Below are 22,931 nucleotides of genomic sequence, written 5' to 3' on the forward strand. Positions count from 1 at the left end.
ATGTAATCACTTGTATAATCAGAAAAACATTTTTTTCTAAATAAAAGGGACAAGCAAGTCTCAAACGCTCAGTGCCTAGAAGCAGACCAGCAATCTGTTTTGAAAGTTTCCAAGGCAGTGAACCAGGCAAAAGTAAGAAGGATGATTTCAGAGTCCCCAGGGGAGACTTGTGTGGTTAGTTCCTAGGAAACCAGAAGTTTTAGCCACTGAAAACACATGTGTTTTTGGTGTGAATCAAAACCTTCCATTAGACATAATTGCAACAGCAGCTGTTACACAACCTGTATAAACTATTTTTGGTGTGAACCAAAATTTTAACAACATAGAAACTATTAACCATTTCATGGTCACATAGGTATAAACCTCATCCACCACTGGCCAGGTTTAGCTGCCCTAACAGAGGGGAAATTCCTGATACTTTGGTGGAGCTTGCAGGGAAGGCTTAGCCAAGAATTAAGATGACTCTTCTGAATGCTTCTTTTTCCTCTATTGTATTCTCTTAAAAGGACAAAAGGCAATTTGAAAATGGCCTTAAAAATGTACTAGATTTCTTAAAATGTCATAAGTAATTCATGCCCATTGTAATAAGAATAACAAAAGTATTTAAAGACATATTCTAATTTTTTCTGATTCCATCCACTTGGAAAAATCAATATTAATCTGGTGTGTATCCTTACACACTTTTCTCTATGCTCTATACTACGTACGCACACATACCCACATACACACCCCAATAGATAGCTCCTTCTCCCTTCATTTTCTTTACAAAACTGGAGTGTTACTTTACATGCAAAGGAGTCTGATCATAGAATTGCCTTGAGTATTTGTTTTAAAAATACAGATTCCTGGGGTGCCTGGGTGGCCCAATTGGTTAAGCATCCTACTTCTGCTCAGGTCATGATCTCACGGATTCGTGAGTTTGTGCCCAGTGTCAGGCTCTGTGCTGACCGCTCAGAGCCTGGAGCCTGCTTCGGATTCTGTGTCTCCCTCTCTCTCTGCCCCTCCCCCACTCACACTTGGTCTGTCTCTCTCTCAAAAATAAATATTTTTTAAATGTATTTTAAAAATAAATAAATAATAAAAATACAGATTCCTGGGCCGCACCCTATGCAAATTAGTTTAGTGAGTTCTATAATCAGAAGAGTGTGATAAATGCTGTCTATATTATTCTACAACTTGTTTTTATCTCCTAGCAATACGACAATACAATACAACACGGTTATCCTTTCAGGTTAATGCCTATATATTGAAGTCACTACCTTTTGGTAGATGTAAGGAAAGATTAACAGATTTGATTACAAAAAAAAATCGAATTATTTGTTTTGCAAAAAACAATGTAGGCAAAGTTAAACGATAAAAGATTAGGAAAAAAATCTGCAACGCATGTAACAGGGAGTAGATTTTTTTTTTTAGAGAGGGAGTAGATTTTTAAAAATTTTTTTAATGTTTATTTATTTTTGAGAGAGAAAGACAGAGCATGAGTGGGGAAGGGGCATAGAGTGAGGGAGACGCAGAATCGGAAGCAGGCTCCAGGCTCTGAGCTGTCAGCACAGAGCCCGATGCGGAGCTCAAACCCATGAACTGTGAGATCATGACCTAAGCCCAAGTCAGATGCTTAACTGACACACAGGTGCCCCAAAAGATTTTTTTTTAAAGGGCACTGTTGTGGTAGGAAGCAGACTCTGAGATGATGTTGGTAAGCAGGATGTTAATTAAGAAGTAACCTTTGGAGGCACACGGATGATTCAGTTGGTTGAGCATCTGACTCTTGGTTTCACCTCAAGTCATAATCCTAGAGTCATGCGATCAAGCCCATGTTGGGTTGTGTGCTGAGCACGGAGCCTGCTTGGGATTCTCTCTCTCTCTCTCTCTCTCTCTCTCTCTCTCTCTCTCCCTCTACCCCTCTCCTGCTCACTCTGTCTCAAAATTAAAAAAAAGAAATTAAGACTTAAAAAAAAGAAGTAACCTTTGGATCAACAGCTGTGGAAGGGAGAGGAAGGAAGCATGAGTGGGCAGAGGGAGAAGTAGAGCTGTGATGCAGGCTCAAAGACAGTCTCAATTCTTCAGAGTTACCCCTCATCACTTTTCTTCCAAGGCTGTCATGAGCCTGGCTGTAGCGTGGCTATCACTCAGTTTCAGCTTATACCTATGCACCATGGTAATCCATCCATGACCCAAGTTCAGGCTTTTCCCTCTGTTGTCAGCTGGTCATAAGGGATGCTTCCATACATTATAAGTGTGAGCACAGGAAGAGATGCCAGTAAACTAACGGTGGATGCCATGGAGGTCTGGGCCACCCACTCATATAGCTACTTGCGTCCTCTGGTCCTACTTGTGCTGGATTTATCACTTCCTTATGAAAGCTTACTCTTAGGCCCAGCTGACCTTAGGATTTGGTGGGTCTAACAGAGCGCAGCTCATGATGAGCAGCTGTGACCACATACTCACTTGGTATCCTATGACCAGCTTGTTCCATTTCTTCCAGTGCCTAGTAGTGTGCTGGGAGTTTTTTCAAAAGCATAGAATTCTCTGAAGATGTCATGGCTCTGTTCTAAAACTCCTGGGGTCTACATTGTGATTATCCCATGGGATTTGTTGTGAACTCCACATAGCATCTTTTCCCACCACTATTACCTTTAATACTATAGGGTACTCTGGTCATATGGCCCAAGCAGCAGTGTCACTTGCACTGTAGTGTAGACCTGTTGCAGAGCTCCTCCTTCTGCGAGTTCCACTTGAAGCTGTCAGTCTCCCCATAATCTAGTATATGGGTCAGAGCAGTATTCCCAAGTGATCAATATACTGCCTCCATAGCCAAAAGAGGCCTGCCAGATGTTGTTCTTTCCTTCCTTATGATGAGAGGCGCAAGGTGCAATAACACGTTCTTTACCTCAGATAGGATTACTCATGTGCCTATAACCAATGGACACTGAGGAAATTGATTGATACGCCAAGCCCCTGAAGCTTCATAGGGTTCATCTCCCATGTTGTGAGTGATTCTCTATCATCATGACCAATATGCAAGCCACTTTTTGCTCCTCCAGGCTGATTAGTGCACTTTCTTTCATGGAATGGATCAATGTGATGTTCTGTAGTGTATCCATATCTCTTCAGACTATATTATGGCAGAGGGCAAGAGCGTGAACACAGAACTATGACAAAATTACACATGTACGTTGTTGTTTGTTCCATATGAATTTGAACCTTTTCAGATCCTCTTTTCTGAATAGTATAGAAAAGAAGACATTCACCAAATCAACAGCAACATACCATGTACATGAAGCCATGTTTACATGCAAATATACCACATCTAGCACAGTGGCAGAAGTTAGGATGTGACTTGAGTTTAGAATGTTCTGTCATTTTCTAAGATCTGTCCATTTTTTCCCCAGGGGTTACATTAGTGAATTAAATATAGATGTGACAGGGCCTAACACCCTTGCATGCTTAGATCTTTACAAATGGTACTGATTTCCATACCTACCTATTAAATGCAATAGTATTTTCCCCAATTTTCCATTATGGAAGAATTTTAAACTTCCAAAAGGTTGGAACTACTATACAGTTAACACCCATGTAGACACCAACTAGATTCTAAATTTTACATTTTATATTTGCTTTATCCCCTATTTATCTACATTTTTCATCCATCTGTCAACCTATCTCATTTTTATTTTTTTACATTTATTTGCTTTTGAGAGAGCATGAGCAGGGGAGGGGCAGAGAGAGAGGGAGACACAGAATCAGAAGCAGGCTCCAGGCTCTGAGCTGTCAGCACAGAGCCCGACGCGGGGCTCGAACTCAGGGACTGTGAGATCATGACCTGAGCCGAAGTAGGATGTTCAACCGACTGAGCTAACCAGGCGCCCCTAATTTTTATTTTTTTTTAATTTTTTAATGTTTATTTATTTTTGAGAGAGAGAGAGAGAGAGAGACAGAGTGTGAGCAGGGGAGGGGCAGAGAGAGAGACACACGCACACAGAATCCAAAGCAGGATCCAGGCTCTGAGCTGTCAGCACAGAGCCCAATGTGGGGCTCAAACTCACAAATCACAAGATGATGACTTGAGCCAAAATTGGATGCTCAACCAACTGAGCCACCCAGGTGCCCCACAACCTATGTAATTTTTTTATATGCATTTCAAAGTAAGTTGCAGACATCAGAACACTTTCCTTGAAATATTTGAGCATGTATATTGACGTTTGTTTACAGTTCTTATTTTAGATAACATTTTCTTATAATGAAATGCGCAAATCTTAAGTGCACCACTTGATGACTTGACAAATGCATATAACGCATGTATCATACCATTTAAGTACCTACTGTCCCCAAAACACACCCCCACCTGGGACCAGCCCCACCTGGGTGAGCTAACAAGCTATTCAGCTAGTCCTTTGTGCATAAGTTACACAGGTGCCTTCTTCTGAGCCCCGCATACCCAGGGAACGCATCTCCTTGACTCACAGCTGAAGACTGGCACTGTGGCCAGCCAGCATCAAGAGCACTCCCAGGGAGAGTAAGCTTTGGGTGAGCGAACAGCACACTCCTGCCTCATCTGGAGTGCACCCCCCCCCCAGGGGTTTCCCCCATCCCACTTCTCCTGGTAGCTGAGGCTTCCCTCTCCTTTCCCCTGAGATTCTCTGGGATTCTTGCCAGGTAGGAGCCAGGAGGCGGGCAGCCCACATCAGGAAGGGAAAACCTTCCTGAAGTCACCGAGCACACATGCTCTGTGCTGACCAGGGTGCCAGTCCCAGGGCAGGTCTGCTCAGGCTCCTGGTTAGACCCCAGGAAGAGAAAGAAGGAGAAAGCCAACAAGGCCCAGAAGGGAGAGTGGCTTTCTGTGGAAGGCCTTACGCCTGGCATGAGCAGGAGGAAAGCAGTCTTGTCCCGCTAACTGGGGAGAGGGACTGAGTTGTATGAAGGCCCGGTGGGGGGCAGGGGAGGCCTGGGGGCTCACTTCACACTTTGTTCCTGTCATCTCTCTCACACTGGCAGGTACGCAGGGCGAGTGCTGACTCCTCTCTCAGTCTGTTATGGAGCCATCATCCTGGCTGCAGAAGGAACTCCTTTGGTAGTCCCTACCACTGACCCTTAGGCCTGAGCCCCTGGCCCTGATTCGCCCTCTGGGATTCTCCCACAGAACTCCCTCTGGTCCCTGGTCTCTCCTGTCCAGGCCCCCAGCCAGCCCTGCTGTTCTCCAGCCCCCTCCTTCCCTGGTGAGGGCTCCACAGCTTATTTCCCCTTGCTATAAAACTTCCTGGCTAATTTAGTTCTCTGGCCTTGATCTGCCACGTGGGGAGTATATCTTCTCCCTCCCCCTGCCCTTTATTTTCTTTATTTATTTTCTGAAATCTGTTTGCCTTCCCTGAGTCTTCACAACTGGAACTGAGATCAGAGCTATAGAACACACCATGCCAGTGGCTGTAATGAAACCAAATCTCTGTTCAAAATGCTTGTTCATGTTGTATTCCAAATGCTCTGTTTTGTTTACCGAAGCTTTTACCAGTAGCCACTGGAGAAATAAGTAGCAAGTGCAAATCAAGTTAGACCCGCCGCAGGTCCCATTCGGTTGACTGGTCAGAAAAGAGATTCAAAGAGCAAAGTGGAAAGGTTCCTTCTAATTAGGAAATAGGGCTTCATATGTTCTCTTCATCAATATGGTTTTATCTTTCTGTTTGTCTTCTGTGTAGTACAAAAGAAAGAGGTATCCAGAGAAGGGGGAGGTTGAAAAAACAAATTAATTTCATCTTATAGAGTTAACCTAGTTTGCAGTCTATGCCAGTGGTGAGTCTCAAACTTGAGCCTGTATCGAATCACCTGTCCTGAGAATTTGTGGGTCTGGTGTGGGCCTAAGAATTTGTGTTTCTAACATGCTCCCTGTGTCACTGATGCTGTTGGTCTGATGACTACACTTGGAAATCAGGAAGTGGCAGTCCTCCTATTTTGTTTTCCTTTTCAAAATGGTTTCAGCCATTCTGGATCCCTTGTGATTCCATGTGAATTTTAAAATCAACTTGCCAATTTCTACAAAGTCAGCTGGGATTCTGACAGGGGTTATCTTGAATCTATGGATCAATTTGGGGAGCCTTGCCATCTTAACATTAAGTCTTCCAATCCATGATCACGGGATGTTTTGCTGTTTATTTCAAGCTTTATAAGCTTTTTTTCATTTGAGTGTAGTTGACTCACAATGTTAAATTTGTTTCGGGTATACAGCGTAGGGATTCAACTTCTCTATACATTATGCTGTGCTCACCCCAAGTGTAGCTACCATCTGTCACCATACAACACTATTACAATATCATTGACTATATTCTCTGTGCTGTGCTTTTTTTAATGTTTATTTTTGAGAGAGAGAAAGAGAGAGACAGTGCAAGTGGGGGAGGGGCAGAGAGAGAGGGAGACACAGAATCCGAAGCAGGCTCCAGGCTCCGAGCTGTCAGCACAGAGCCTGATGTGGGGCTCAAACCCACAAGCCGTGGGATCATGACCTGAGTTGAAGTCCGGATGCTCAACTGACTGAGCCACCCGGGCACCCCTGTGCTGTACCTTTTATTCTCGTGACTTATGTACCCAATATCTAGAAGCCTGTGCCTCCCACTGGCTTCCACCTATTTTGCCTAACTCCTCCAACCACCCACCCCCTGGCAGCTATCAGTTTGTTTTCTGTATTTATAGGTATCATTCTGCTTTTTGTTTTGTTTATTCATCTGTCTTTTTAAATTCCACGTAAGAGTGAAATCATACGGTATTTGTCTTTCTCAGTTTGACTTGTTTCACTTAGCATAATACTCTCTGGGTCCATCCATGTTGTTGTAAATGGCATCCTTTTTATGGCTGAGTAACCCTCCATTGTGTATATACCACATCTTTCTTATCCATTCATCTATCAATGGGTGCTATGTTGCTTCCATAGCTTAGCTTCTGTAAAAAATGCTGCACTAAACATAGGGCCACATGTATCTTCTCAAATTAGTGTTTTCCCTTTCTATGGATAAATACCATAGTAGAATTATTGGATCATATAGTACTTCTATTTTTTAACTTTTTGAGGACACTCCACATTGTTTTCCACAGTGGCTACACACACAGTTTGCATTCCCACCAACAGTGTGCAAAGGTTCCTTTTTCTCCACATCCTCACCAACACTTGTTATTTGATTGATTGATTGATTGATTTAGAGCTTTTCATATATCTTTCAACAATGTCCTATAATGTTGAGAGAATAAGTTTTGCACTTCTTTTATTAAATTTATTTAAATTTATTCCTAAGCATCTTATTTTTTAATGTTATTGCAAATGAATTTTCTTAATTTCATTTTCAGATTGTTTGTGTAAGTGTTCAGAAATTGATTTGTATATATTGACCTTGTATCTTGCAACTTTTATGGATTCATTGATTAATTATAATAGTGGTGTGTGTGTGTGTGTGTGTGTGTGTGTGTGTGTGTATTCTTTAGAGTTTTCTGTCTATAAGATCATGTCATTTACAAATAGAGGTCGTTTTTACCACTTCCTTTCCAATCTGAATGTATTTTGTCTCTGTTTCTTGCCTAATTACCTTGGCCAGAACCTCCAGTACAATGTTGAATAGTCATGATAAGAGTGGACATCCTTGTCTTGTTCCTGACCTTAGGGGGAAAACATCAGTCTTTTACCACTAAACATGGTGTTAGCTGTGGGTGATTTTTAGATGCTCTTAACTGGGTTGAAGAAGATTCTCTCTTCCTAGTTTGTTGAGTGTTTTTATCATGAAAAGATGTTGGATTTTTTCAAATGCTTTTTCTTTGTCCATTGAAATGATCATTTGGTTTTTGGTTTTTTTATTTGTATTGATATAGTTTATTACATTGATTGATTATCAGATATTAAAGTAATCTTACATTCCTAGGGTAAATCCCACTTGGTCATAGTATCTAATTCTTTTTACATTTCACTGGATTCACTTTGCTAGTATTTTCTTACATATTTCTGCGTCCATATTCATAATAGATATTGGTCTGTAGTTTTCTGGTGTTATCTGTCTGATTTTGGTATCAGGGTAATGCTGGCCTCATAGATGGAGCTGGGTGGTGCTCTCTCCTCTTCTATTTTTGGAAGAGTTTGTGAAGAATTAGTGTTAACTCTCCAGTAAATATTGAATAGAATTCACCAGTGAAACCATCTTTTACTAGGCTTTCCTTTATGGGGGGGGGGGGGATTTGAATGACTAATGCAATCTCTTAAATCTCTTCACTATTCAGATTATTTCTTCCTTCTTGAATCAGTTGCAGTAGTTTGTGTTTTTCTACAAATTTGCCCATTTCATCTAAGTTATCTAATTTACTGGCATACAATTGTTCATAGTATTCCTTAGAATCCTTTCTATTTCTCTGAGCTCAGTAGTAATGGAGACCACACTTTGAGAACCACTGCTGTAGGTGCTGTGCTGAGTAGGCTTGAAGGTCAGGAATCTCTGGTCCTGGGAGAACTTGTCCAGAGGCAGGGACTGCACCATGTAACCTGGAGGAGGTTCTGGGTCAATGCAGTCAGGCCTTGGGCAGAGCTCAGCAACCCACGCCTGGGACACCTACAGTGACTAAAGAGCATTAAGTTATATGCAGAACATCCTGTCAAAGGTCTAGTCTCTATTGGAGTCATCTAACCCCTGCTGCCATGCCTCCCTCTTCCTGTGTGTGGTGGAGGGAACTGAGGCACCAATAAACCCTAGAACACGTGGCCCATTATGAGCCCTTTGCTGTAGCGCAGGGTGACTCCCCAACTGAACATGCATCACAGTCACTGGGAGAGGGGAGTGCTTGCTAAAACCCAGATTGCTGGGCAACAGCCACAGGGATTCTGATCAGTAGGTCTGGGATGGTGGTGGCTGAGAATGTGCATTTCCAACAAGTTCCCAGGTGGCTTTGACTGACACCTCTTGGTCAAGGAAATAAAAAGGCTTCCTGTGTTCTTGTGCCTGAGGCAGAGGGGCCTTGGCCCCTGAGAGAGATGCAGACCAAGGAGCAGCCTGAACAGGCCTTGGGATTTATTTGGGCATCAAACTAAAAATTCGAAGTGACTTGATTTTTCTTGAGTTAAGAATTAGCAAGAAAAATAACCAAATTATATACAGCATTTGTACATTCTAAATATTTTTGAAACCAATCATTGGATGATGTTGTTTAGGTTCAGCTATTTCAACAAGGGAGAGAGGGAAGAGGACTAACATTTATGAGCTCTGTTAAGCTTTGCACTAAGCCCTGTACATATGTTACGTCATTTGCTTCTTGCCACAACCATATGAAAAGACATCAATAAAAAAAAAAGACATTCCATTTTTTTAGATAAGGAAACTGAGCCTCAGAGAGCTTAAGTGGCCTGTCTAAGGTCTCACAACTGATAAGAATTGGACCTGGGTCCCAGCTCTGGCTGCACAGCCCTTGCAGTCGCTTTGCTCATGAATGCATAAAGGACACATCCTTTACAGAAAGAGCTGAGAAAAGGAGGGGAGAGTGTTTTCTGGAAAAACATGATAGAAACAAAATGCTCCCCATGGAGTAATGAGAAAGGAGACAGAGGGAACGGGTTGGGGCTAGATCGTGGAGGGCCTTGACGTCACCTAAGGAATTTGTACTTTGCCATAGTGGATGAGGAATCCCTGCAAACATTTAAGAAGGGTTGGGACGTTAAACAGGGTGTGGCTTAAGAGATTGGGAGGTGGTGCTAAGAGCAGAGGGGTGAGCTGGTGGAATCAGAGAGCCCTGGAGCTGGAAGGGATCCTAGAACTCATCCTCAGCACACATCTGACAGATGAGAAAAGTGGGGCCCCGGAGAGGGGAAATGACTCCCTGACTGGCTGATGGGAAGCCGTGGGAGCACTTCCCAGCTCCGCCCCGACCCTTTAGTGTCAAAGTCTCATTTCCCCAGCTGTAGGGAGTGTCGGTGGTCATCAGTGCACAGCTGAAGGCCTCGCCAGCAGTGGCCCTTGTCTGAGAAGACCCGCCATGCCCAAAGTCATATACCCATCCCAGGTCACTGGTCAGTGCAGGAGCATGAAGCGCCAGCCTGTTTACCACAGTTTAGGACATGTCTGAGGGGCCACGCTGGCTCCAGAGCTCTCTGTGGGATCAGCTGAGGCCTTTGGTGTGGCCACATTGCAGTTCAGCCTCCTCCTCTGTCAGTCCTGTTTTCTTCATTCCCTGTAGGTGTTGATCCTGAGAATGCTCCCCAAGAAATCTCCTGCCCGCAAAGCTCTGTGTCACACTGTTTCCCTAGGTGACACTTCCCCAAGGTCACAGGCCAATTCAGTAGAGTCAGGACAGGAGCCCATGCCTTCTGACTCTCGACCCTTCACTCCATCTTGCTGACCTCCCATACTGATTCCTCTTAGGCTCCTTCTCTGCACATCCATCTGGGAAGTTGGGACAAGTGACCTTAGAGACTGAGTCAAAAGATGCTAGGAGAAACGCCTCCTTCCCCAGGAGCACCCTGCATGGTAACAAGTACATGTGTGTGTCATACAAATGGAGCTACTTGTTCCAGGCGAATCAGCCAGGAGCAAATGCAAGATGCCTCTCTGTTCTCCCAGGGCTCCTTCCCTTGCCTGGAACAACGGCTGGGAGAACCCGGCCTGGACTAGGCACAAATAAAAAAGATCAAAAAGATGGCTCAGGGCTTTAGACCCAAGGCCCTGGATCAGGGTGAGGCTGGCCTTGACGTCTAAAGCTCTGCCCCAAGACGGAGACAGGCAGGCTGGGGATTTTCAGAGGGCCCCACCACACCCCGCTCAAGCACTTCCCTGATCTTTGTTTTGAAGCAAGACCCAGGGTTTCACAACTGCCACCCATACTCTGCCCACTGACAGGATCTGGTCACTGGAATCTTCCCTTGCAAGATACCAGCTGCTGCTGCAGGCCTGTTTGGTGGTGAAGTATGTGGAACCTTGTGTTATGGCCTTTTTACTGCTCCGTGGAGCCACGGTGATGGGATTTGTATGGATTCATTTGCTGCCTTTGTTTATTGCTGTGCAATGGCAGCAAGGCCCGGAGGAGGCCAAACCCTAAACTTCCAGCAGCTCCCTTGGCCCCTCAGGATCGTCCCTGTATCTTGGGGAGCTGGAGAGGGGCTGAGAGGCAGTCTCTGACCCCAGATGCCAATCAGGAGGCCAAAACCTTGGGAGGAGTAAAGCTTTTGTTTAAACACCAAATCCCCCAAGTAGTAAGCACACCAATACTTAGTGCAGCATCCCCAGTGCCCAAAGCAAATGAGAGACATAGACCACATACCTTAGAAGAAAGCAGTAAACGGACATTGTTGGAAGTTCCAAATCTTGAGTCAAATAAAAGTGAGGGCCAAACAGGGCTTTTAAAATACCATATGTTGCTGCAAGGAAGAAATGGCAGTGGATCACTCTGCAAGGAAAATTAGGAATGCTCCTTCCAGATATAAGGGTTCTGATTAGAATGGACATTTATTGTCTCTGTGCATGTATTCTTCCCCCAGAGATGCTATATTCTATTTCCATAACTGCACTTCAGGCTCTCTGGCTCCTCCTCCAACCTTGTCACTCATTTTGATAATTGTACCCACCTGACTTCTGATAGTTACCCTCAGCCATAGGCTTTCTATTGTTTCAGAGCTTTACAATCCCCACTGCTATAGTGATCCTAGGTCTGTATTGACTGCTACCACTTTATTGTCAGGCCTAACCTGCAGAAGAGATCCACCAATGAATTTTTTTCTTTTTCTTTTCTTTTCTTTTCTTTTCTTTTCTTTTCTTTTCTTTTCTTTTTTTTTTTTTTTTTGAGAAAGGGAGAGAGATCAGGGGAGGGGCAAAGGGGCAGAGAGAGAAAGAATATTAAGCAGGCTCCATGCCCAGCATAGAGCCGGACACGGGGCTTAATCTCACTACCATGAGATGATGGCCCGAGCTGAAAGCAAGAGTCCAAAGCTTAACCAACTGAGCCACTGAGACGATCATCCACCACTGAATTTCTTAGTGGTGCTAGTGCCCCTCTCACCAGCTCATTCCTCTTCTTCAGTAAATGGTGTATCCTGTGCCTTTCTGTTTAGTTTTCCAGTCTTGTTTAGTACATCCACTCCAGTATGCTCAGTTCTGAATCTTTTTATTCCTTCTTCCACTATTGCCACAGCAATGCTGGCATTTTAAGCTCATGTAGCATGGATCATCACTTTTTCTGTATTCTAAGAGCCATCCCAGTAGTGAGTTTGCACCATTTCTTGTGGGCAATGCCAGGTGTTAAATCCTATATTCCAGGAGAGTGTTCCCAGATTGATAAACTCACTTTTATCCAACGTTAGAGTCTAGCTCCCTTGATCAAGCACACTCAGAATCCAATTCCATGCAAACTCTTCCAGCTCCTGCCAATCCATGCTGGCTAGACTTTACAGCTTCCTGGGGGCATAGACACTTTCCTCCCTTATCAGGTATAGCATGTTCATGCTGTGCCTTAACCCTTTGTTATAGGCCTAGCGGCCAGGAGGGAAAGGGAGTGTACACATTGTTTTGTGGAGAAATTCTGCAACATCTCCAAGCGGGAGGTGAGGAGATTACCAGTAGGGAAGTTGGCCCAATTCTGTAGGGAAATCTGGAGATTCAAGGTTTTGGTGGCATCAATCTAGATATCCACAAACCATGTGTCAGTGTCCTATTCTTTCCCAGGAAGCATTCTGATTTGGGCATAGCAAATCTGTCTCCATTGGAAGTTTAATCTTCTTTGGCGCTCAGTAACTACTGAGTTCTATTGGTCTTAGGGCTACTATTTCCCCCATATTTCTCAAACACTTGATATTTCATACCAGATCCTATGTTACCTTCTACCAGTATACCATCCCGGTTCACCACCTAGTGAAGATCTTAACAATAATAGGACTGCCACCTTGTGGCAGGGGGCTATCTCTAATGTTGTCCTAATTTCCAACTGGGCAGTGAATGACCTAGCTCCCCAATCCCATCTAAGTGCCAATTTCTTGGATAAGTCTTAGTTTCAAGGATCATCACTTGAGTTCCCCAGGAAGCAATCTCCAAGATAGAACATAGCATGCAGAATGCTTACTAAGAGGTGTCTTTTGGATTAGTGTCAATGGAAGGAAGCTGGCAATGGCAGAGGGGAGATAGACCTGCACTACAGGCCCAACAACAGCCTCAGCCAACTCCACAGAGAGATCTGGAGTTAGAATGATCCTTCAGAATTGTCCCGAGTTGGGCTGAGATGGTCAAGCCTTTATACCTCTTCTTTGGTGAGATACTGTAGACTGCCTCAGAAAACTTTGTGATCCTAAGGGAAGCCATTCTCTGTATCTGGGGCAATCCCTGAAGGGGGTAAGAGCTGAAGTCAGCTTGCCTACAGTGCTCTGAGCAGCTGGGCCCAAAAGTCCTTTATTGAAATGGGAGGGGCACCTGGGTAGCTCAGTCGGTTAAGCATCCAACTTCAGCTCAGGTCATGATCTCACAACTTGTGAGCTGGAGCCCCACATCTGGCTCTGTGCTGATAGCTCAGAGCCTGAAGCCTGCTTCAGATTCTGTGTCTCCTTCTCTCTCTGCCCCTCCCCCGCTCATGCTGTCTCTGCCTCTCAAAAATAAATAGACTTTAAAAAAATTAAAACAAAAAATAAATGGAAGATGGGCTGGCGTATCACAGTAGCCACCACAGGCATCATCTCTTGACCCTAAAAATTATCAATTAAAAGTAAAGAATTGAGTACTTATCCTGTCCTTCCTATACGAATTGTATTTCAGAGTAACCAAAGAGCCATGGTTGATGAAGGTAAGCTCTATACAGAAGGATCCAGTTAATACATTACAAGAAATTCTGGGATTAGACAATCATTGTTTTGCAACCCCAATACAATTTTGTTTTAGATGATGAACATGGATGGATGAAACCATAAAGGAAAAGGCTGATGGGGAACTGTATGGTGGAACATTCAAGCTGCCTCCACCTGAACCCACTGATCAAACTGAATACCACTAAGTCTTAGATAGTATGTACCTCCTGATGTGATGTAACAGGAAGTATACAGCACCATCTACAAGCATTCCTTTTTTCAGAAAAATCTTTGTCCTGGAATCTAATGAAGGTTTTAGAACCAAGCCTTTAGAACCAACTCATGATTTATAGCTAAGTTCCACTTATTCTAACAAGAGGATCAGGCTAAGTGACAACATGAGGGAGCAAACAGACACCTGAGAAGAATGTATGGCATTCAACAGTAAAAGTGACTTCGTTTTTTTCAGCAAGTCAATAGCGTGAAGTAGAAGAGGGGAGACTGTTTAAAGTAGGTTTAAGACAAATCCCGTGTGCAATGTGTACATCTTGTTTGGATCTAGATTTAAACAAACCAAATGTAAAAAGGCATATTTTTGAGATAATTGAGGAAATCAGGATATGGACTGGCACTAGAGGACATCAGAGAATTGTTAATGAATTTTGTTTAGTGTGAAAGTGGCATCACAGTTTGTTTTTTTAGAAAAGTGTCCATATTTTTAGAGGACACTGAAGTATATAGGGTAAAATGATGTCAAATTTGCTCTAAAATGGTTACAGAAATGAAAAAAAAAGAACGTATAAAGCAGGTATGGCAAAGTCTTGATAATTTTTGAATCTGGATAATAAGTATATGGGGATTTGTTATATCATTCTCTGTACTTTTGTGTATTTGAAACACAATTTTTAAGATACCAAAAAAAAAAAAAAAAAGGATGAATGCAAAGAACCCAGTGGGAGGAAAATGATGCTCAATGGATAGAAACAGGCATTTATATAAAAGAAGATTCAAATGTACAATAAATATTTGAGAAGAGATTCAGCATCACCCGTAGTTGGGGAAATGCAGATTAAAACAATAAAGAGATGCTATTTTTTATTCAAAAGATTGGAAGGAGTTAAAAAAGCAGGATCTGATATGTAGTGCTATGAGCACAGCAAAATAGCTGACTTGCTAGGAGGGCAAATTGCCTCTACCTAAGAGTATTTATTAAAGTTAACCACGCACATGCTATTAGACAGCAATATCTTATAGAAATTACAGTACCAGAAATTAATGATCTATACATGAGGATGTCTGAGGCAGCATTTTTTGTGTAGTCAAAAAAAAATTGAAAACAACCAGAGTTTTCATAGAGGAATGGTCAAATAAATTATAGTTCATCCATACCAGGGAATGTTATAGTTTTTTTTTTAATTAAAAATATCTTGGGGTGCCTGGGTGGCTCAGGCAGTTAAGCATCCAACTTCAGTTCAGGTCATGATCTCACAGTTTGTGGGTTCGAGATCTACAAGGGCTCTGTGCTGACAGCTCAGAGCCTGGAGCCTGCTTTGGATTCTGTGTCACACACCCTCTCCCGTTCATGCTCTGTCTCTCAAAAATAAATATTAAAATTTTTTTCTATTATCAAATAGTGTATGTGTGGTAGCACAAAAATTAGAAAATACAAATAAGAAAAATAAGAAACAAATTTAGAGTTCCAGACCTGGAGATATCGTGGAATACATCATTTCAAGTGTTATTCACTGTGTGTGTATATGCATGCATATGTATTATGTATGTATGAATATATATATATGCATACACATCCTTGTTTTTCCAATAAAAAGATATCACATTACACAATATGTTGTAACTTCTTGTTTCTTTAATTCCTTCATGAATATTTTGCACATCTATAAATATTCATCTACAAACATGGCCTTTAAGGTCTGCATAGTATTCCATTTCATGGGCACCCCATAAATTAACCAATACCGTATTTTGGAGCATTTAAGTGCATCCCATTTTTTTTTCTTTTATAAACAGCCCCCCCCCCCACACACACACACACTTGAAAAGCTTTGAAGATGATTTGCCAATTGCGTTCCAGAAATTTCTGGGTGCTTCTGGAGGCACTGGAGCCAGAGGAGTCAGAATGCTTTCCCACCACGCGAGCCTGCTATCTTCCCAGATAGCAAAACTGCAGTCTTTAGAACTTGAAAGACTTGTCTTATCCTGCCCGTTAGTCATGCAGCCTAACTGGGACTCTGTTCCAGAAATCCCTACATCCTCTCCCTTCCCTTGCCTCATTCCCGCCCCTCCCCGCGCACCCCTCCACCCCCGCGCTTTCCCGCTCGGCGGCCTGGCCTATGGCAAACGCCAAGAATTAATTAGGGGCGGGGATCAAGGAGAGGCTGTCAGGAGGTCGCCATATTTCTGTACGGCCCTGAGGCCGCCCCGGCGGGCAGTCTGTGGGTCGGGAGAGGTGCTGACAGGGCGGGGCCGCCGCTCTGCTCCGCCGGCCTCACCCCTCCCGCCCGGGACAGGTGGCTGGAGCGCGCCCCGCCCCCGCCAGCTGCGGGTGGGAGCGAGGGAGGGCCAGCCCCAGACGGCCGCCGCCAGTTGCGAGGGAGAGTGAGTGAGGGCCAGTCCGGGACTGCCGGGCGAGGAGTCCGGCGGCAGCAAGCGAGTATCGTGGCGGCCAAAAAAATGCTCCTGTACCGAGGGGCCCCCGCGGGCCCTGGCGCGCCGGGCAGCGCGCTTGCCCGGCCGGGCGGCGGCCCGCAGGCCTTTGGGATCCGCCTGAGCACGGTAGGTCGGGGGCCCGAGGGGCTGCAGGGGGCGCGCGGGGAGGGCCCGGCGGGCCGAGGCCTCACGCGGGACGGGACCTTCTCTCGCCCCCAGATGAGCCCCCGCTACCTACAGAGCAACTCCAGCAGCCACACGCGACCCTTCAGTGCCATCGCGGAGCTGCTAGGTGAGTGGCGAGGGCGGGCCTGGCCGCGATAGCCCGAAGCAGCGGTGCCAACGTGGTGCCGCGGTCGCGAGAGGAATGCGCGGAGCCGCGCGGGGCGGGCCGGGGCTGGCGTGGGGGCGTCGGGACCGGCCCCGACCCCGCAGGCCGAGGGGGACGGCTATCTCGCCAGGCGTGGGGGTAGGGGGCGAGGTCCAGCGAATAAAGCTCAGGAAACAAGGTGTGCCGGAAGAGTTAGGACTCCCTTGTGCGTTTTCTTTCTGGTTCGTGATGTTCCGGGCACTTTAGGATAGCTTAGTTAATAATCAAAACGTGATGCATAAAAATACAGGGCCCTGAGGCAGCTGGGCTCCGCAGGCACTGGCGACAGACGGAGGGCGTCAAGTTAGCAGAGGGGCATTGCGGAGGACCCGATAGGGTCCTGAGGAAAGGTCTGGAAGACGGAGTTCTTCAACTTTTGGGACCAGGGAATCTGGGAATGATGGGACATCCCTTAAGAGATGACACGAGTGCATTTGGCTCCCTGCGACTGCGGAGGGCTGGGTCCGTGGTCCACGAGCGCCCTCACACCGCTGGAATGAATACTGAGCACTTAACCTCTCGCTCCACCGATGTTTGCTTTTAAAGCGTTTTCAGTTGATCCCTTGAAGCCAAGTACATCAGCTTTTGCAGTAGTGTGCTAAATACTGTGTGGAAAGCAAAGAAGAAAGGCATTCCCAGACCAAATGCAGCACACAGAGCACATTGTAAATATTTCAGAAATTGAAAGAAGGGAGAGACGTTTATGGGACAAGGTAGCACGGTACAAAATCTTGAAAGTGGTTTCAAAGCTTGCTAGATGAACCCCAGCCCCTACTTAAAGCAATTGCTATGACCATGCAGTGTGAATTGTCTTGAGCCAAGAAGTCAGCGGGCAGCAGGAGGGTCAGGAGAGTTATTTGGAAAGGTGACAGAGAACTGTGAGGATTAGTTTGGCCATAACAAGAATGCTTACATTATGTATGACTGTTCTTTTGAAGGTACAGGGGGAAAAAAGTGACATTGACACATTCTGAATCCTAGAGAACAGGTATCTTTAAGGTTTTGTACCATGCTTTGAGCGAAGGTCTGTACAGTGGAATGAGATCTCTGTGCATGTAACGTACAAAAAAAAGAGGGAAAAGGAGCAATTTACTTAGGGGAAAATGGGAGACAGAGATGTGTTATTCTCTCACAGTGGAACTGTGCAAAACCATACATGCCTATGCTGTACTGTGTCCCGAACTTTACAGGTGACTTAAGGAGTGGGTTCTGTTTGTAATTTTGAATATGCCATATTATTTTTCTCCTAAACATTCAATTAACCTGAGCCTGGCCTAAGATGTCTCCTATGAGTGCAAATGTGTATGTGCATTCTGTACACAGACACATGCCTGCACACATGCATATAGAAACCCAGATTTTATTTTATTTAATTTTTTTAAATTTATTTTTGAGAGAGAGAGAGAGAGAGAGAGAGAGAGACTGCGAGTGGGGGAAGGGCATAGAGCAAGGGAGACACAGAATCTGAAGCAGGCTCCAGGCTCTGAGCTGTTGGCACAGAGCCCCATGCAGAGCTCGAACTCCCAGACCGTGAGATCATGACCTGAGCTGAAGTCGGATGCTCAACCAACTTAGCCACCCAGGTGCCCTGAAAACCCAGATTTTAAACACCAAATCACAACTCTTTGTGGTAATATTACTAATAGGAAAAAGAGGAGAGCAAAATGTTAACTGGTAGCCCAAAGCTTTCATTTTAGGTGTTCCTTCAATAGGGTTTTCTTCTCCACTTATGTATTAATTTTCTAGTGAATCATTCATCCGGTGAATATTTATTGAGCACACACTGTGGGCAAGGCCACTGTGGTAGGCACAAAAATGAGCACAGCACAGACTCCCTTTTCTAGTAGGGGGAGATAAAACATGTCCAGGAGGTTTATGCTTTGTATAACAGCAAAACAGAAAGGGGTGCATCAGCAAAGATCCACATCTCGAATGCTGTGGGAGTTCAGAGGAAGGAGGGATGGCTTCCAGCTCACCAGGAAGAGGAGGGTTAGGAAAGGCTTTGTAGAGGAGGTGACATTTGAGCTGAGATTTGAAGGATTGGGACATGTGCATATGGATGTGGGGAGGGGAGGGCATTCCAGGCAAAAGGAACAACTGTGTGAACAAAGGCATGAAGAATATTGAGTAGTTGAGTTTAATTAGAGCAGGGAGTTTACAAGTAGTCAAAACTGTCTGTCGTTAGAGAGCTGATAAAGAGCCTTCACAAATACATTTGTAACTTTACTCTCTGAAGTCAACGGCCTTATTACAATTAATATTAGTACTGTCATTACCATCCTTATTATCCTCATCCTGCAGATAAAGATACAGAGGCTCAGAATTTAATGGACTTTTCCAAGGTTGTAGGTCTAGTAAGTGGCAGATCCAGGACTCAAGCCCAGGTCTTTTTGCTCCAAGTACCAAGTAGATAATAAGGTTAGAAAAGGCAGACTAGGACCAGGATGTGACTGGGAGGCTCAGGTATTGGGCCTTTTAGTCTGAAGTTTTCTGAGCAGGGGGAAGTCATGAGCAGAGCTGTGCTGCAAGAAAGTTAATCTTACAACCAGGTGAAAGATGGATTGGAGAAGAGAGTCATGGCCTTGAGAGACTAGCTAGGAGGTTAATGTGATAATCCAGATGAGAGGGAATACACTCTGTAAACTAAGAAACTGACAGTGGGACCATAAATAGGAAGATGGGGGAGAGCTTAGAGATGCATGGGGTAAAAGAGTGAGAGACAAACCAGGATTTTTGAATTTCACACTTGAGGTCTTTTGTATGCTGGCGTTATATATGTGTATGTGTATGTGTGTGTGTGTGTGTGTGTGTGTGTGTATATATATATAAACCTTGGTTTGTGAGCATAATTCATTCCCGGAACATGCTCATAATCCAAAGCACTCGTATATCAAAGTGAATTTCAAGAACCATTGGTTCGGTTGTGATCATGTGACGATTGGCTGCACGTACTACTCGTATTGCAAGACATCGCTCATTTATCAAGTTAAAATTGATTAGAAATGTTTGCTTGTCTTGTGAACTCTTGCAGAACAAGTTACTTGCAATCCAGGGTTTTATTGTATATGGAACAGAGGAAGAATAGGCTTGTGTTGGTAGGTAATGACCTTAATTTTAGACAAGAATGCTTTTAGATACATGCAGGATGTCTGTAGGGCAGCAGCTTGGCCCTGGCGACTTTGCAAGAATCCACATAGGTTGTCTTCCTGGAACAGGAGAGGATGGGAGGCTTGTGAAGTGCAGCCCTAAAGTCCCCTCCCACTTTCCATTTTATCTGTCCCAGAGGGATTATCATGGGACAGTTTCCCATTGCCTCCCAGGCTCTGATGAGGTACGAGGCTTCATTTAGATAGAATGCTTTCTTTTAGAAGACCAGGGGTTGCGTGGACCAGGTTAAGGGATAAGATAGATTTCCCTGGGATCTGGTTTCTCATGCTCTTGCCTCAGTGGGGGCAAGGAGAGGTAGAGAAAGGGTTTCCCTCCCACTCAGGGTAGCATGGGGCCAGGTGAGGAGAGACAAGACTCCTTGGGATCTGGTAGCACGCAAGCTTGTCTGGGCCATGTTGGGGGTTAAGACATCCCAGGGTCTGGTACTGCCTCTCTTGCCTGAGTGGTGGGCAGGGGGAGGGGAGCAGGGGTTCTCTCACTGTCCTACCTGTGCGTTGGCCGGGTGGGCTGGGATAGCCTGTGCAACGTGTTGATAAATTTTTGGAAGGTGAGACAGCAAGAGGTTGGATTGAAACCAGCCACCAGATTGGTGCCATATTCTTATAAAGTCATTTGCTGAGGCTCACTATTATAATGTCATTTGTTGAGACCAAGGGAAAGGCCACTTCAAACTGAAAATAAGGGTAAGCTGTGCTAACTGCTGCCTGCTGTTGTCTTGTTCCCTGCTGCTGGAGCTGACCCTGGCCTCCTGTGTGCCCCTTCCTCCCCGGACTCCAGCAGCCTCTAGCCAAGGAGATAAGATATCTAGCTGCTCCTGGCAGCTACCTTGTAACCCCTGAAGTGCCTGTGTTAAAACTCTTTGGTATGTCCCTGTAAAAAAAAAAAAAAAAAAAAAAAAAAAAAGGCATCTAATAAAGTTTGGGCAAAATGCGCAGGAAACAGCAAAGAAGTCAAAGTGATTTTGTGAGAAGCCCGTGTTGATTCATTGAATGTGCTGTTATATAAACTTGGAATTGATACGTGTGACCAGTTTGAACTGTGAATGTTCATAAAGTGTTAGGAAAACTTCCTCCTGTGTTCAAAGTTTGCAAAATAGAAATGATGTCCAGTTGGTTGACAAGGTAAAGGTATCCATCTCAGTGATCCTGGCTTCCTGCCAGCAAGAGTAACTGATAAGTCCCAGAACAATTCAGGGCCTGCTTGCCAAGTAGTTTCTTGAAACAATGTGAGCAGCTTCACAATGCTGAATCCTTTTGTCATTTAAAGAAAAAACTGTTGCCTCTTACACAAAGACTGTATTTATGATAAAGCCTCTATTGCACATCAAACTTCCAATTCTGCCAAAAGTTGGCCCACTTGATTTACCACATGACACAAGGCTTTGGCCCTACCTAGTCCTTAAAGATTGACTATCAGACCTCATAACTCCCTTCTGGGGCTATTGGTGATGGCTTACAGCTGTTAAGACTTTTGCTGGTTACAGTTAATGACTTCTATCAATGGCACAGGCAGCGCCATTATGACCCTTGAAATTAATCTGTGTCTTGTTTTATTTGATGGCCATGACACACATCTAAGTGTTTGTAGCTTAAACTGTTAATTATATTATAAAAATTGATATTTTGAATATGAGTAATACTTCTCTTGCTTAGATGTTCCCAGTGGAGAAATGCCATGATTTGAACGGTGGTAGTGGGACAGGTATACAGCCAGGACCCCACCTGGCTCTCTCAGCCTAGCCATGTGGTATCAGTAAGGATGCCAGGGAGAGGGAAGGGGGCTGGAAGGGTTAGTCTCTGTCTTGATTAAAGAGCTAGTAGGGACAGGAGTGCTTAGGGAGCCCATCCAACAGATTGTACACACTGCCCTCCCTCTCGGGCCAGTGAGCCCTAATGAGACTAGTTCTACAGTACATGTGTCAGTGACCACCAGTTATGTGAACTGGTGCCTGTGGCAGAAAGAAGTGGTTTCTATGGGCACCTGGGTGGCTCAGTCATTTAAGTATCTGACTCTTGATTTTGGCTCAGGTCATCATCTCAGGGTTCGTGAGTTCAAGCCCTGTATCAGGCTCTGCACTGGCAGCGTGGATCCTGCTTGGAATTCTCTCTCTCTCTCTCTCTCTCTCTCTCTCCCTCTCCTTCTCCCTCTCTCTCTCTCCTCCCCCCTCTCTTCCTCTCCCCCTGCGCTTGCGTGCTCTCTCTCTCTCTAAGTAAATAAACATTACAAAATTTGAAAATAGAAAGAAGTGGCCTCTAGACATTGATACCCCCTGCGGTTTTAGACATGGTACATATGTTACAATATAGCTATATCTGCTGTCTCCTGAGTCTTAAATGATTAGCCCATTATGAAGACCTAACTGGGGAGGAATCGCAAAACTTTCCATATAATTTTTTTTCTGCTTAACTTCTGTGTTCTCTATTTGATGAGGGTTGGTCAGCTTCACCTTTAAGACTATTACAGAGTGCTAAAGCAGAATCACTCTTCTCTAAGCATGCTTGTTACCCTCACTGGAATCTAGTCCAGCAATTAAATGTTTCGATTTGAACTTCTCTTTCAGTGCTCCTTAGGTGGTAAACAGGGATGGTGTTAATATCTGTGTTCTTTAACAGAGGACGTGATGTCAAAAAGTAGAAAATAAAACATTCACAAATGCACTGTACTGTGTAGAGCGTGCATCTATTTGTATACATTGCACACTCAGCTGTTCTCCATAGCCACCCTTTACGTGTTCATGAGCAGTAAAGTGGCTAAAAGAAAGAAGTAGTAATATGAAATGGAGCAAAATGCTTTGTGTATAGGAGTTGTTTTTCCCACAGACCCAGAAATGTGAAAGGAGAAAGGCAGATTGTAGCTCAATCATTATATGAAATCTAGAAATCAGCTTCATAACCCCATCTGCAGCCACGTCTCTCATTCCCTGTAACTTAGTAAGCACACTATCATTAAAGCTCCCTG

At 44.4% G+C, this 22,931-nt stretch overlaps 1 protein-coding gene across 2 annotated transcripts in view; it reads left to right on the forward strand.

Annotated features, from left to right (window-relative positions):
- Nucleotides 1–16,158: 16,158 nt before the first annotated feature.
- MORC4 (MORC family CW-type zinc finger 4) overlaps nucleotides 16,159–22,931 on the forward strand; it is a 60,373-nt gene continuing 53,600 nt past the window's right edge. For both annotated transcript variants that reach the window (XM_081793559.1, XM_081793560.1), the window contains exons 1-2: nucleotides 16,159–16,561; nucleotides 16,655–16,727. In XM_081793559.1, the coding sequence (XP_081649685.1) occupies nucleotides 16,460–16,561; nucleotides 16,655–16,727 (175 nt within the window). In that variant the 5' untranslated portion in view covers nucleotides 16,159–16,459. The remainder of the gene's footprint in view (nucleotides 16,562–16,654; nucleotides 16,728–22,931) is intronic.

The sequence above is a fragment of the Panthera onca genome, chromosome X (assembly GCF_046562875.1).
Source record: "Panthera onca isolate mPanOnc1 chromosome X, mPanOnc1 haplotype 2, whole genome shotgun sequence".
In the NCBI taxonomy this organism is placed as follows: Eukaryota; Metazoa; Chordata; class Mammalia; order Carnivora; family Felidae; genus Panthera; species Panthera onca.